Genomic DNA, 14,183 nt, shown 5'->3' with positions numbered 1-14,183 from the left:
AGCAAATCCATAAGGATCTAGGTTCTTCCTAAGGAAATGTTCATACCTCTCTAGAATCTTCTCACAAATGCTAGCCTTCTTCTTATGTAAGCTTCCACATGGCATTAATATATGCCAAATGACGCCTATGTGGCATGATGACATGGCAGGTCATCACATTTATCCATATATAAGTTATACAATATGAATTAGTTATTCCATATTGATAGTGGTAGAAAGTTTTATCAAAATTGATGTATAACTTTATATAAGGATTAATTATACATCACTAGAAATATATATACCAAACATTGAATAACTATCATAACTTTCCAATACCATGATTATTTCTTCTTATATACCATACCAAACAACCTCTTAAAGCTTCAAATCCTAGATTCCCTCTATATGCACGTGACTATTCCGTTACGTGTATTTAGGAGCATTTGTTTAATTTGACCTAAATAATAGTAAGATTAATTATTAATCTGCACATTCACCATCAATATCCATTTGAAGTCATGGATTAGAGTATTAGACTATAGTTTGACAATTGACATTACGTACCTGTCAACCAACTAGTTCAAGATTCCGCATATTACCTCTAAAATTCCCTCTCTTTCTTCACCATTCTTCTTGTTCCTCCAAAGTCCAAATTCATAATCCACCCCTTTCTTCCTCCATTTTCGCCTTCGCCACTAATCCAAAAATTTATTACTATCTTCTTTTTAGTATTAGTTAAACACATCAATTTCTTTTGGAACAAGTTAACTGAATTATGCTTCGCCTTCTTTGTAGAACAAGCCGCCGGTGTTGTACCCGTTTACCTCGCCGTCGCTCCCTCTCTTCATCTTCAAATCGTAATCCCGAGGATTCTGTCGATATCCTTAACAATATAAAAAATCCCCTTCTTGTCCCTTCCCCTACCTATCCTCCAATTCCCGAACCCACCCACCCCTCTCGTTACTCTGTATTTGCTCTATCGGCAACCCTATTATCCGCCATTGTTGCTTCCTGCGCTGTAATTTTAACTCGCGATGATGAAATTGAGAATGTGCTGGAAAAATCGAACGAGTCGTTGATGAGGATTGTAAATAGGATGAAGAAGACGGGGGCAGCAGCTTCTGTGCTATGGAAGTCGTTGAGGTCGGTTATGTCTTCGGCGAATCACGAGGTTCGGGTCGGGTTTGAGATTAGGGTTGCGGCGTTGTTAGCTGACATTGCCGCCGCCAGCGAGAGTCGGAGGGCGGCGCTCGTTGCCGCAGGCGGTGGCGCGGTAATTGATTGGCTTCTGGAGACGGTGGGGACATCAGGGGAGAATTGCGGGACCCAGGCTGAGTCTGCTAGGGCTTTGGCTTACTTGATCTCTGATTCTAATGTGTGTGAGGATGTTCTCGCGAGGCCTCATGCTGTTCCCTATCTTCTTAGGTTTATTTTCTCTGCTCAGCCTCGACAATCAAAAAAGGTGAGGCCTTTTTCCATTAAATTTTTAAATAAATTACTGTATGGAAGAAATTGTATAAAATAGTTAAAATTTAGTGAAATGTTTAACTTCAGGACTTAATAGTGCCTCAAGCAAGCCCTTGAAGATACTCGAAAATTATGAATGACATGAAATGACATAGATTAAGTTCTTTGTGGCCAGGCTATTGAAATTTATTAAATTGTTACATCATTTTTTACATTTTTGGAAGAATTATTATTTTTTGTTTGACATGGAAATGTTGAATTTTTGTTGGAAGCAGAATACAAGACGTAGTTCATTCGATTATTCTGATTCTTTGAAAGGTAGGAGCATGCTGGTTGCAGCAATTATGGATATTGTCACGTCCCATTGTGAAAGTGCAGACAAGGTTTTGTTCAAGCCTACACTACCCAAAGATGCTGAGATGAGAGATATTGCCGCAGCGATTGAAATAATCGAGGAAGGTGGTATGCATTGGGATGAGCCACATGAGGAGGATGATGATGGCGGAGAAGGGATGAAGGGTATTGGGATGAAGATTCTTGAAGGTACGACTGCTATAGGACTTTCAAGAACTAATGCGCTTGTTGAGATGGGGCCTCCTAACACTAGCCAGACAGTCAGATATACCCCTAGTAATCTCTTGTTTAACAAAATAAATGATAGTTCGTCAGCCCGATCAAATTTGTCTTCTGCTGTGGTTCCTGGCCTTTGGGATGATTTGCATTCTGAACAAGTTGCTGTTCCTTTTGCTGCTTGGGCATTAGCAAATTGGGCAACGGCTTCGGAAGTTAATAGGTATCATATTCAAGAATTGGATCAAGAGGGGCATGCAGTCATGGCCGCTTTAGTGGCACCGGAGAGATCTGTGAAATGGCATGGAAGTCTGATAGCTAAATTGCTTCTAGAAGACCACAATCTGCCGCTAAGTACTTCTGTTTCTGATTGGACTTCTAGTCTTCTGTCTACTGTTTCGCATGCAAGTAAAACTCAGGACATCCCCCTAGCTCAGATGGCATTGTCTGCATTTTTGGTTTCTCTTGAGCGAAGCCCTTCGGCACAGGAGGTAGCAGTGGAAAAGGGTCTTCATTTGATGAGAGAGGCTGCTAAACAGACCACTAAGCATTCTTCGGTGCAAGAAGCATTGGCTAAGGCTTTGGAGTTGCTCTGTGCTAGGGAATGGCATATGTCACTGGAAGAAAGCCAGCATTGGTCTGGCGTTCTTCTCCCTTGGGTCTTTGGACAGCTATCCTCTGATGCAATACGATCATCAGCAATAAGTATCCTTTCACGCATTCTTGAAGATTATGGACCATCCTCCATACCAATTTCTCAAGGATGGTTAACTATTATGCTAAGTGATGTTCTGGAATCCAAGAAAACAGCATTAAGCAAAGGAAATAACCAACCAAACAGTGATAAAGTGAAGGTTTGTCACACTATAATCTTTTTTTGTTTTGTTTTGGGATGGTGTGGAAGTAGTCTTTTTTATTTGTAAGTAGAAACATCTCGTGTCTCCTTGGTTTCTCTGTGGTTCATGAAGAATCTTAATTTTGCAGACCCAAGTTGATCAAGCAAATGTAGTTTCTGCCACACAAATTGCTAGTCAATTGGCAGGAGCAGTTGTCAATTTAGTAGGAATGCAACTGGGAGGAGTTGCCAATGCTGATGATACACATCCCTTGGCAGATCTTCTCTCCCTGGAACCTTTTGCTGTGGCGCTAAAAAGTCTTAAGAAAGACAAACTGCCTAAGATCAATGCTGCAGATTCTGCAGTGGCCACGCTTAAAGGGATCAAAGCGCTGACAGAAATATGTGTCGAAGATACTCTTTGTCTGAACAAAATAGCTGATTTTGGAGTCCTCAATTTGCTTAGGCGCTTGTTACTGGATGATGATTATGAACAGCTTGCTGCAATAGAAGCATATGATGCATCACGAGCATTGGAGGGACAGGAACGGGTGCCAACTGTTCATGGCGAAGCTTCTACTACTGCGAATTCCAATGATGCATCCAGTCTACGTGTTCCGCCTACAGGTCATATTCGGAAGCATGCAGCACGGTTGCTAACTGTACTTTCAGTTCTTCCAAAAGTCAAGAAAGGACTAGTTGGAGATAAAGAGTGGTGTGAATGGCTTGAAGAATGTGCTAGTGGAAGGATTCCTGGTTGCAATGACCCTAAAATTCGAAGTTATGCGAGGGCAACACTGTTGAACATATTCTGTGATGACCAAACTGGTGAAGATTCTGTAAATGGTGATGTACTTCATGGAAATCCTTCTAACAAAGAACATACTTGCCCTCGTTATGCTGATATGATCCTCCTGATAAATCCTGAATTACCCCACTGGAAATGTATGGAAAAGATAACGCCAAAATCATTGGATGGGTCGTCATCTTCAGGTGCCAATGATTCTGCTGAGAGTGAGCATACAACAGATGAAGATACCAGTAATGATATATCATCGACATCTGCAAGTGAATCTGAGAATATATCAGAGTCCGAAATACCTTCAGTTGATGTTGTCTTTATACATGGTTTGCGTGGGGGACCCTTCAAAACTTGGCGGTTGTCAGATGACAAGTCATCAACCAAATCTGGCCTGGTTGAGAAAATTGATGAAGAGGCTGGACGGGAAGGAACATTTTGGCCTGGTGAATGGCTGGCATCTGATTTCCCTCATGCCCGTCTGTTTAGTCTGAAGTACAAGGTTGGTACATAGTCTGTCTATCCTTTTAAAATCTTATCGAATATTCAATCATCTTTCTCCTCATGTGTAGCCTTTTTTTTATTTTAAAAAAGGTCTTGCAAATGATGAGGTCTTGCATGAAAAAGGTTTACCTTGTCGTCTGACTTTAAACATGGAATTTTATGCAGACAAATCTAACCCAGTGGTCTGGAGCGAGCCTACCTCTTCAGGTTTGCATTTTTCTTAACTTCTGTCAAATTATCGTGTGTGTTTGAGGTTGGTCATAGTATCATGCAAAGCACTGGACTGCCCTTTTCAATCGTTGGAGACTAGTTTATCTATTCTTAAAGCTTTCAAGAAATGTCTACACATTGCCACATATAGTTCATCCACTAATGAAGGGAATGTGAGATTATTCAACTTCTCTATACCATTCTACACCTGAAAAGAAAATAGAAAGGATGTTGCACTCAAGGGTATGACCTAGCACTCGCTACAAGCTGAATGGACCATTATAAACTGAAATTCAAATCACAATAGAGAGGAAAAGGCTAGGTAGTTTCTTCTCATTTGTCTAAGCTTTTAACGGTGAGAAGTTACCCTATATTGTGCTGGTGGAAGGCAGTAGGTACACGGTGGATTAGTCGAGGTGTATGCACGATGGCGCGGATCCCACCATTATCCAAAAAAAGGAGCAAAGGAATGGTGATAGCGTTGCAATATTGGAAGCAAACAAATTTGCCAATGAATAATTAGAAAGAATACAGGATAGGGTAGAATTATATGAAATATAATAACTCAAACTCAAGTATTTAATGTAACTTAAATCCTTGTTATCACTAACAATGATTCAACTCAAAGACAATAGTAGTAGAATCAAAGAAAGAATTAGATAAAGAATATATATACTATTTGAAATGGAATTAGATAAAGAATATTATTTGTCAATTTCAAATAAATATGCAAGAGCCCACTAATTAATAATCCAATTAGGCTCAACACAAAGGAAGAGATGTAATATCAATCAAGAGAAAGAAAAGAAACATGATGGAGAAGAGATGAACTCATACAAAAGATCTTACCCTAAAAATTCAAGTTGAAGTTGAAGTTCAAGAAGATGAAGATGAGATCAATCCCCACATAGAAGCTTTAAAATTAGGCTAAGCCTCTCAAAACCAAACTTCTCCAAAACTAAGATCCTAACTAATGGGATGATTACAGCTGTTTATAGTTAGAACAGGTTTCTTCATCTTGAAGAGTTCTATTGTGCAGAACCTGGGCGTGTTTTGTTGCTCTTGGTCCTTTAATCTGTTCTGCATTTCCTTATAAAAATAACTTGGTGTGCATGCAATTCAGTGGCATTAGATGTATTATTCATTTCATTGTTTTAAACCCGCAGGAAGTAAGTGCCATGCTGTTGGAGAAGCTTGTTGCTGCAGGCATTGGCGATCGACCAGTTGTATTCATTTCCCATAGGTTGGTCCGAATCAAACCGCATATTCTCTGCTGTTAGATTACTTGGAGCTTGTGATTATCTGGTCCATTAATTGGAACTCCCTTCATTATACTTTCCATTCTTGGGTGGTTCTAAAATTAACCACTTCCCATTGGGAGGAAGTTTTAGTTCATGTTATGTAGCATCCTCTGTTGCTCTTTTCAAGAAACTCTTTTTGTATCCTGCACCTAGGATTGCAAAAATTATTTTGTTTGGCGCTGCACATTTTTGCTCTAGCTCATATGATACATTGTTAACCTAAGTTGCTCGGACACGGACACGGGTGTGGATCTAGAGGTCGGATCCTTCGAGATGTAAATTCTAAGATTCGGGGATATGGATCCTCGTATGGATACGGGTGGGAGGATCCGGCTAAAAGTAATTCAAAAAAATAAAAAAATCTCTAAATTATGAGAAATTTTGTGGAATACTTAGCTTGTAAAGTATGAATTTCTTTATTGTCAAGTTGTAGATAAGTAAAGGATAAATTTTCTAGATAAGGTATGCTATTTTCTTTAGATTTACCCTAGTTTTAGTTTTGATTTCGGGAATCAAATTGTATCTTGCCTTGAACTTTTCTGTCTGATGTGGTCAAAGTATCCAAAATTGTTTGACCAAATCCGATATGAATCCCATACCCACACCCATACTAGTGTCATGGCGACACGGGTACGGCACCTAAACTACCATGTCGGAGCAACTTAGGTGTTAACTATTATCTTAGTAATGGTGTCATAACTATTTTATCTTCCTATTAGTAATGGCACCAGAACCCTTTTGCATCAGTTCTTAAATTTAGTTTAAGCATCTATTCAAGATGATACCCCATAGCTATACATGTTTACTGACACGAAACCACACTTTTGGTTGCAATTTGGCAGCATGGGCGGCCTGGTTGTCAAGCAGATGTTGTATCAAGCGAAAGCAGCAAAGAAGGATGACCTTGTCAAGAATACAATTGGAGTCGTATGTGTGCTGCTTCCCATCAGATGATGAATTACAAGACATTTGACCTATTTTTATACTTTTTAAATTCACTTATTCATTAGTTTTCTTAAAATGATTGGGTCAGGTATTCTACAGCTGTCCTCATTTTGGCAGCAAACTTGCAGACATGCCTTGGAGAATGGGTCTTGTTTTCCGCCCTGCCCCCACTGTTAGTAGAATTTTCCTGCTTCCTTTATTTACCTTGTTATCTTATTTCGCTTTTCTACTTATGTTTTTCCCAAGAGTACTTAAGTTTCTTATTCTTATTTAGAAATATGCACATGAGACTTGAGATTTTTGTTGCGGGTGCACTTGGGTGTGAAATTTGATAAATACTACTTCCTGCCATTGCTAGATTGGGGAGCTGAGAAGTGGATCTCCAAGATTGGTTGAGCTAAATGATTTTATGCGGCAGCTTCACAAAAAAGGGATGCTTGAGGTCCTCAGTTTCTGTGAGGTAATATTTTTCCACCCTTGAGTTGCCTTTGAAAAAATTCACTTCTGTGGTTGCCGTTCTAAAAATTGACTGATGATCCTTTCGTAGACCAAGGTAACTCCAATTGTTGAAGGCTATGGAGGCTGGGCTTTTCGAATGGAAATTGTACCATTGGAGTCGGCATATCCCGGATTTGGAAAATTAGTTGTAAGTTGCTCAAATTGATGATTACCAGGCACATATATTTGTTGCAATAGTTTGCAGTTATCATTTCGATTGCTTGCACTTTGTGGTTGAGCATACAGATCACATCAGTGGGGCTGTTATTTTTCTTATTCTTTTCTAGATTTTTTTTTGGTAACGCGATCATATTAGTTAGAGCATTCTTTTCTCAATTATTGGGGCCTAACGATTTTTTGGCAGTTTAGTATAGAAATAAATATGATAAAGAAAACATGGAACTTCCTATCTCATCTTTCATAGAGATAATTTGACACACTCATTGAAGTGGTTGTCACTTATGTTATTTTGGAAGTAACTAAAATTTTAGTAGGTGAAAGGGAGTAAAGCTCTTTGAAAAGGTTTTACTGTAAGTAGCGAAAATAAAACTTGAATCGTGCTTGAGCAAAAAAATAAAACCTGAATTTTGGAGATTGGGAAGTTGATTCTGATCTCTGTGGCACAGTCGGATGCTTGTCCTTAATAGTGAAAATGGATGGCAAGATTGTTCTAATGAGCCAGTCGTTTGAAAGCATGTATCCTGCAGGCTATTGCACAATTTTATTCATCTTGACTTATGGAGTTGTGTTAGACAATGTTTTGATTAACCATCATTGACCTTTATCTTCTATACCTGTGGAGTTTTTCATCTTTGCCCACATTTTGGTGCAGGTTTTGGAGTCAACTGATCATATTAATTCCTGCAAGCCTTTGAGCCGAAGTGATCCTTCTTATAAAGAGACACTAGAATTTTTGCATAAATTGAAAGCTCTTAGTAGATGAAGATAGCTGTACATAAACAAGAACCGACATAATGGAGTTTTGACATTCCTTTTCTCCACTCTCCACATGCAAATAGTGTAAGTAGTAGTAGGGACTGGAAGTAATTGGCGCTTAGATTAGTTAGGTAGAGCTCACTGGAAGTACCAAATTCATAGGTTAAGAGTTTACAGATTACTTGTACAGCGAGAATTTCTACTGGGCTGTACGTTAGAGGAGAGTAAACTACAGAATGCTAACCATTGATTTCTTTGCTAACAGATTGATCATTCTTGAGAGAATGTTGTAAACACTTTGTTCTGTAAATGTTGTATCATCCACTTGTTGTATGTGCATTTACCAAAAGCTAAAAGATTACTATCCTTTCTTTGAGGGTGTTTGACTGTTTGTTCCCCCTCTTTACGGGTACTTGTTTAATAAGCTCTAAAAATATTTCTCCATTGTTTTCTGATATTTTATTCTCTGATGGTAATTGGTAATCCCTGTGAGTTGAGCTGATCTCAGTCACAACTTGTCTTCCATTAATGGAGGCCCAAACGAGTAAATTGAGTTTGAGAGGAGAAGATGAACATCATAGAGAGAATGGTAAGTAAATAACTTTCTAGTATATTGAAAAGTTAGTACAAAATCTGATATACATCATATATATATATATACATGATCACCCTACTAACTTAATTCCCAATTAACTAATGCTAACTACTTTAACTACTCTATCTAACTGGTGACAGGTGGCTAACTGTCCATTAACTTGTCCAGCTGTCATACTCCCTCATATTCTCACAATCCCCTCAAGCGGGAGGGTATAGAATATTAAGCACTCCAAGCTTGCACAACAAATATTCATGTTATACTCTCCCAAGTCCTTTAGTCAATAGATCTGCCTGGTGCTATTTTGTCCCTATGTGATGAGTCTTAATCTTACCATCTTTGATCTTATCTCTCACAAAGTGATTATCAATCTCTATGTGCTTAGTCCTTTCGTGAAATATAGAATTGGCTGCAATCTATAGGGCTGCCTTATTGTCACAAAACACACTCACATGTTGTACAATTGAAATGCCAAGCTCTGTAAACAACCCAAGTAGCCAAACTACTTCTGCAGTAGCTGTTGCAAGACTTCTATATTTTGCTTTTGCTGAGCTTCTAGACACTGTCTGATGCTTCTTAGATTTTCATGACACCAATGATTCCCTAAACTTCACAAAGAAACCAGTTGCTAATCTTCTAGTATTAGGACATGCAGCCCAGTCTGCATCATAAAAGCAAGTCAGACTGTTTGCACTTTTACTGCTCAGTAGAATGCCCATTCCTAGATTCAATTTGATAAATCTTACAACTCTTATTGTTGCTTCCCAGTGAGATTGCTTGGGTGACTGTATAAACTGACTGAGTGTTTGGACAGCAAATATTATATCTGGCTTTGTGATCGTCAGATATATTAATCTTCCAATCAATCTCTGATAACTTGCAACATCCTTCATCAATTCTTCTTAGATACTCCAACATGTGCATTAAATTCTGCTAAAGTGAACTTTTGATTCATATCTATTGGAGTGGCCACATGTTTAGTAGCTCTGAACCGCAGATCAAAAATCAATTTCAAGACATACTTCCTTTGATTTAGTAAGACCCTTTGTTGGATCTCATAACTTCAATTCTCCCAAATCCTTTACTTTGAATTTGTGATTTAAAACATCTTTAGTTTCATGAATGAACTGCTCATTGTTTCCTGTGATGAGCAAATCATCCACATACACAAGAACAACCACAAAATCTGTTCTTTTCTTCTTGGTAAACAGTGAATAGTCATATATACCTTGCTTATACCCTGCTTCAAGAAGTGCCTCTGTAAGATTGATATTCCATTTGTCTTGAAGCTTGCTTTAGTCCATATAAGGACTTCACTAGCTTGCATACCTTGGTCTCCCCCTGTTTTCTAAAACCTTGATGCATTTCCATATATACTTCTTGTATAAGTCTCCCTGCAAAATTACATTATACACTTCCATTTGATACATAGTCCACCATTTTATGGTGCTACTGTAATGACTGACCTCACAGTTACCATTTTGGCAACTGGTGAAAAGATCTCATGGTAGTCCAACCCCTCTTTTTTGGGTGTATCCTTTTGCTACTAGCCTGGCCTTGAATCTTTCAACATCTCCATTAGCTTTGTATTTTATTTTATACACCCATTTTGATCCAATTGTGTTCTTTCCCTTGGTTCATGCTCAAATGATACAGTCCCCTTAGAAGGAACATTAACAGGACGCAATGAGGAAGACTTAGCAAATGGGAACATATGCTCTTTGAATACAATATCCCTGCACACAAAAAAATGATTAGTTGCAAGGTCCAAGAGCTTGTAGCCCTTTTGTGTGCCTGAATAGACCAGGTGCACAACAGGTTTGGCTTTTGCTGAAAATTTGTTGTCATATATCATAGTGGTGGCATAGCACAAGCAACCAAAAACTCTTAAGTGCTCAAGAGAAGGCTTCTGATGACGTAGGAGTTCATATGATGATTTGCCTTGCAGAATGATGGAAGACAACATGTTTATAATGTAAACAGCAGTAGTAATACATTCTCCCCAGTACTTAGTTGGTACATTTACCTGAAATTTTAGGGCCCTTGCTGTATCTAGTATATGTCTATGTTTTCTCTCAACTACCTCATTTTGTTGGGGAGTATAAGCACAACTACTTTGATGTATAATACCATAGTGTTCAAGTAATTCAACACATTTTTTACTAAAAAACTCTCCTCCATTATCAGTTCTAATAGTCTTAATTAATGGCTACATAAAATTGTGTTCTTAGCATAGAGAGAAACCTTTGTAACATAACAATTACATCACTTTTCATCTGTAGTAAATGTACCCAAGTATACCTAGAATGATCATCCACAACTGTTAGAAAGTTGTATTTTCTATCATGTATGGGAATCTTGTATGGTTCCCAAACATCCATGTGTAAAAGTATTAAAGGACTACTACTTCTTGTCACACTTCTAGAAAAAACTAGTCTGTTTTGCTTAGCTAAAGGATATACAGAACAATCTTTATTCACATCAAGATCTTTAAGCTGTAAGGAGTCTATGTATTTCATTGTACTAACAGAGGTGTGACCTAATCTTTTATGTCAAAGAATGCCATTTACTTCTGGTTTCTGGACTGCTGCAACTGATGCTTGCCTCAAACTTCTAGCAATGTGCTCATCTTTCACCATATGCAGGCCTCCCCTTTCCTTACCAATCCCCTTCATCCTGCCACTCCAAAGGTCCTGAAATACACAAAAGTCAGGATAGAGGTGAACGGAGCAACTGAGTTCTTTTGTGAGCTTTAACAGAGACAACAAATTGAATTTGAAGTTAGGAACATATAAAACATTCTTAATCTCCATGTCCTTAAGAAATGTTGCACTGCCAATGTGAGATATATTTGTCTTCTCACCAATAGGTAAGTGAACTTGATCTCTACCAGTTTTCAACTCAGTCTTAGAGTGTAGTATATCTAGGGAAGTAGCTATGTGATGAGCACCAGAATCAACTATCCATTCTTTACTAGGATTATTAGTCATTAGTGCAGTAGCAATACCTGCCATGTTGACTTGTGGAAATGTGGTGTCTTTATTCAGCATATCCAGAATTTGTCTATATTGATTCTCAATGAAGAAGTGCCCTCCTGCAGGACCATTATTGTGTGTTCTTCCTCCAACCATGTGTGCTTGTTCCTCATGCTCAGCATTACCAGTTGCACAATTGGACACAACCTTCCTTTTAGCATTGAAATCTGTAGGATAGCCTATCAACTTATAGCAATTTTCTTTCAAGTGTCCAGTTATCTTACAGTAGTCACTTTCATGAATGCCTTTTTCCCTTTGTACCCTTGTCCTCATCCAGCTTGCATAGCAATAGGATCTCTTCTATCTCCTAAGGCTGGATATGGACTTGATCTTTGACTTTCATCCTCAATTATCAACACATAAGCTTGGTTTAAAGGTTTTCATCAGAATCTGCCTCCTTGCCTGCTTATAGGTCTCATTCAAACCACTGAGAAACTGAAGCAGCCTTTGACGATAAAGGTATTCAATGTAGTCTTTTGATTTAGCACAATCACAACCTGGCATGGGAACTAATACATCATACTTCGACTACATTTCCTTCAGTCTCGTGAAATAGGAATCAACATAATCAGTTCCTTGAGAAATGGTTGCAATTTCTATGCAATTGAAAAATTCAAACTCGATTGACCTTATCAAATCTCTCCTTCAGGTCTTCCCAAACTAGGTGCGCATCTGATGCATAAGCTATTCCACTAACGAGGTTTGTTGATACAGTGTTCATGATCCATGAGAGTACAATCGCATTGCATGTCTCTCATTCCTCATGTGATTCCTTCTTAAAGGTCTCCTTCTTACATGTACCAGTTACAAACCCCAGCTTTCGCTTAGCTTCAAGAGCAATTCGCATCGTCCTACGCCATAATCCATAGTTCTCAAACTCAGTAAGTTGAATTGGAATGAAAACTGAGCTTGGTGTATGAGAAGGGTGCAGAAACAGAGGATGAGTGAGGTCAATTTTCTCATCTGCCATTACTGAACTTGAGCGATAATTTATATCACACAAACACGAAAATACTCAACTAAGAGACAATTAATATCGACTGCTCTGATACCATATGAGTTGAGCTGATCTCAGTCACAACTCGTTCTCCATTAATGGAGGCCTAAACGAGTAAGTTGAGTTTGAGAGGAGAAGATGAACATCAGAGAGAGAATGGTAAGTAAAGAACTTTCTAGTATATTGAAAAGTTAATACAAAATCTGATATACATCACATATATATATACAATCACCCTACTAACTTAATCCTCAATTAACTAATGCTAACTACTTTAACTACTCTAACTAATTGGTGACAACTAGCTAACAAACTGTCCACTAACTTGTCCAGCTGTCATACTCCCTCCGATTCTCACAATCCCAATATAATTAACGATTATCAATTTCTTCGATAACATGATATTTTCAAATACTTTTTTTAAAAATTTCAATTTAACTCCAAAACCTTCTTTTTCTTCAAATCTCAACCAAATCACGTCTGTTACCCGTAGAAATTCGTTGATGCATTTATATACGTAATAGTGCTTTATCAGTTGAATCTTTTTAAATATGTGGCAAGCCACATTAGAAAAAGTTACTTTGTATCGAAGAAATCTCTTTTCTCTTTGTGATAGGGGTGGGCATCGGTCGGTTCGGTTCGATTTTGAACATTATCGGTTTTGCCTATCGGTTATCGGTTTACAAATATCATAACCCAATAACCAAACCGATAAGATATTGGTTATCGGTTATCGGTTAATCGGTTATATATCGTTATCGGTTCGGTTATCGGTTTACCCGATAACATAAAACAACTAAAAAATTTTGCAATATATAAAACAAAGAAATCAAACTACCAGAACGTGTAAACTGCCAACTTTTGTTGTTTCTTAACAAAAGCACGCTCCCACTTCTGTGTAGTATCTACTGATGTCTGGCGGAGAACTGGTGGTGAGTCTTGCGTCTTGACTCTTGGGGGCTGCGACGGAAACAAGAATGAGAACTGAGAGACAAACGACTGAAGACTGAAGAGTGAAGAGGGAATTAGGAAAATAAATAACCCTAGTATATACTTAAGGGCAAATTAGTAAATTACATCATTCTTATTGGGTTATCGGTTTTTACCCAATAACAAAAATACAAACCGAGCCCGAACCGATAACCTAATAAAAAAATAATTTAACCCGTTACCAAGCCGTTAACCCAATAACCCAATACCGATAACCCAATAAAGAATTAACGGTTCGGATTATCGGTTTTACCCGATATATGCCCACACCTACTTTGTGAACAAATTATTTTTTATTGAAAAATTATAAATAGTAAAATTTAGAAAGAAATAAACTAATGAGAATCAAGAATGGGGAAAATTGAGGAACCAACATAGCGAGCTAGTAAATAGATTAAAAGGGAATTATAAATCGCAAACGTCTATTGCGACTTATAAAACATTTTAAGTATACCGTTGTCAACCTATAAATCGCAATTACCAACAGCGACTTAAGAATGTGACTTATCGCCCGCTTTG

General features: G+C 38.1%; 1 protein-coding gene across 2 annotated transcripts; it reads left to right on the top strand.

The window, feature by feature from the left end:
* Positions 1 to 535: 535 nt before the first annotated feature.
* On the top strand, positions 536 to 8,423 carry LOC107829455 (uncharacterized). 2 transcript variants are annotated; one of them, XM_075232588.1, is made up of 10 exons: positions 536 to 1,444; positions 1,725 to 2,873; positions 3,004 to 4,155; positions 4,323 to 4,364; positions 5,534 to 5,610; positions 6,511 to 6,595; positions 6,702 to 6,785; positions 6,972 to 7,073; positions 7,161 to 7,259; positions 7,944 to 8,423. In XM_075232588.1, the coding sequence occupies exons 1-10, from the start codon at positions 758 to 760 to the stop codon at positions 8,052 to 8,054; spliced, it is 3,588 nt and encodes a 1,195-aa protein (XP_075088689.1). In that variant the 5' UTR covers positions 536 to 757; the 3' UTR covers positions 8,055 to 8,423. The 2 variants fall into 2 exon arrangements, with proteins under 2 accessions (XP_075088689.1, XP_075088690.1); XM_075232589.1 differs by having other exon boundaries at positions 1,308 to 1,444; positions 1,768 to 2,873.
* Positions 8,424 to 14,183: the final 5,760 nt, after the last annotated feature.

This window comes from Nicotiana tabacum, chromosome 16 (assembly GCF_000715075.1).
Source record: "Nicotiana tabacum cultivar K326 chromosome 16, ASM71507v2, whole genome shotgun sequence".
NCBI lineage: Eukaryota > Viridiplantae > Streptophyta > Magnoliopsida > Solanales > Solanaceae > Nicotiana > Nicotiana tabacum.
This window is presented reverse-complemented; position numbering and strand designations above follow the sequence as displayed.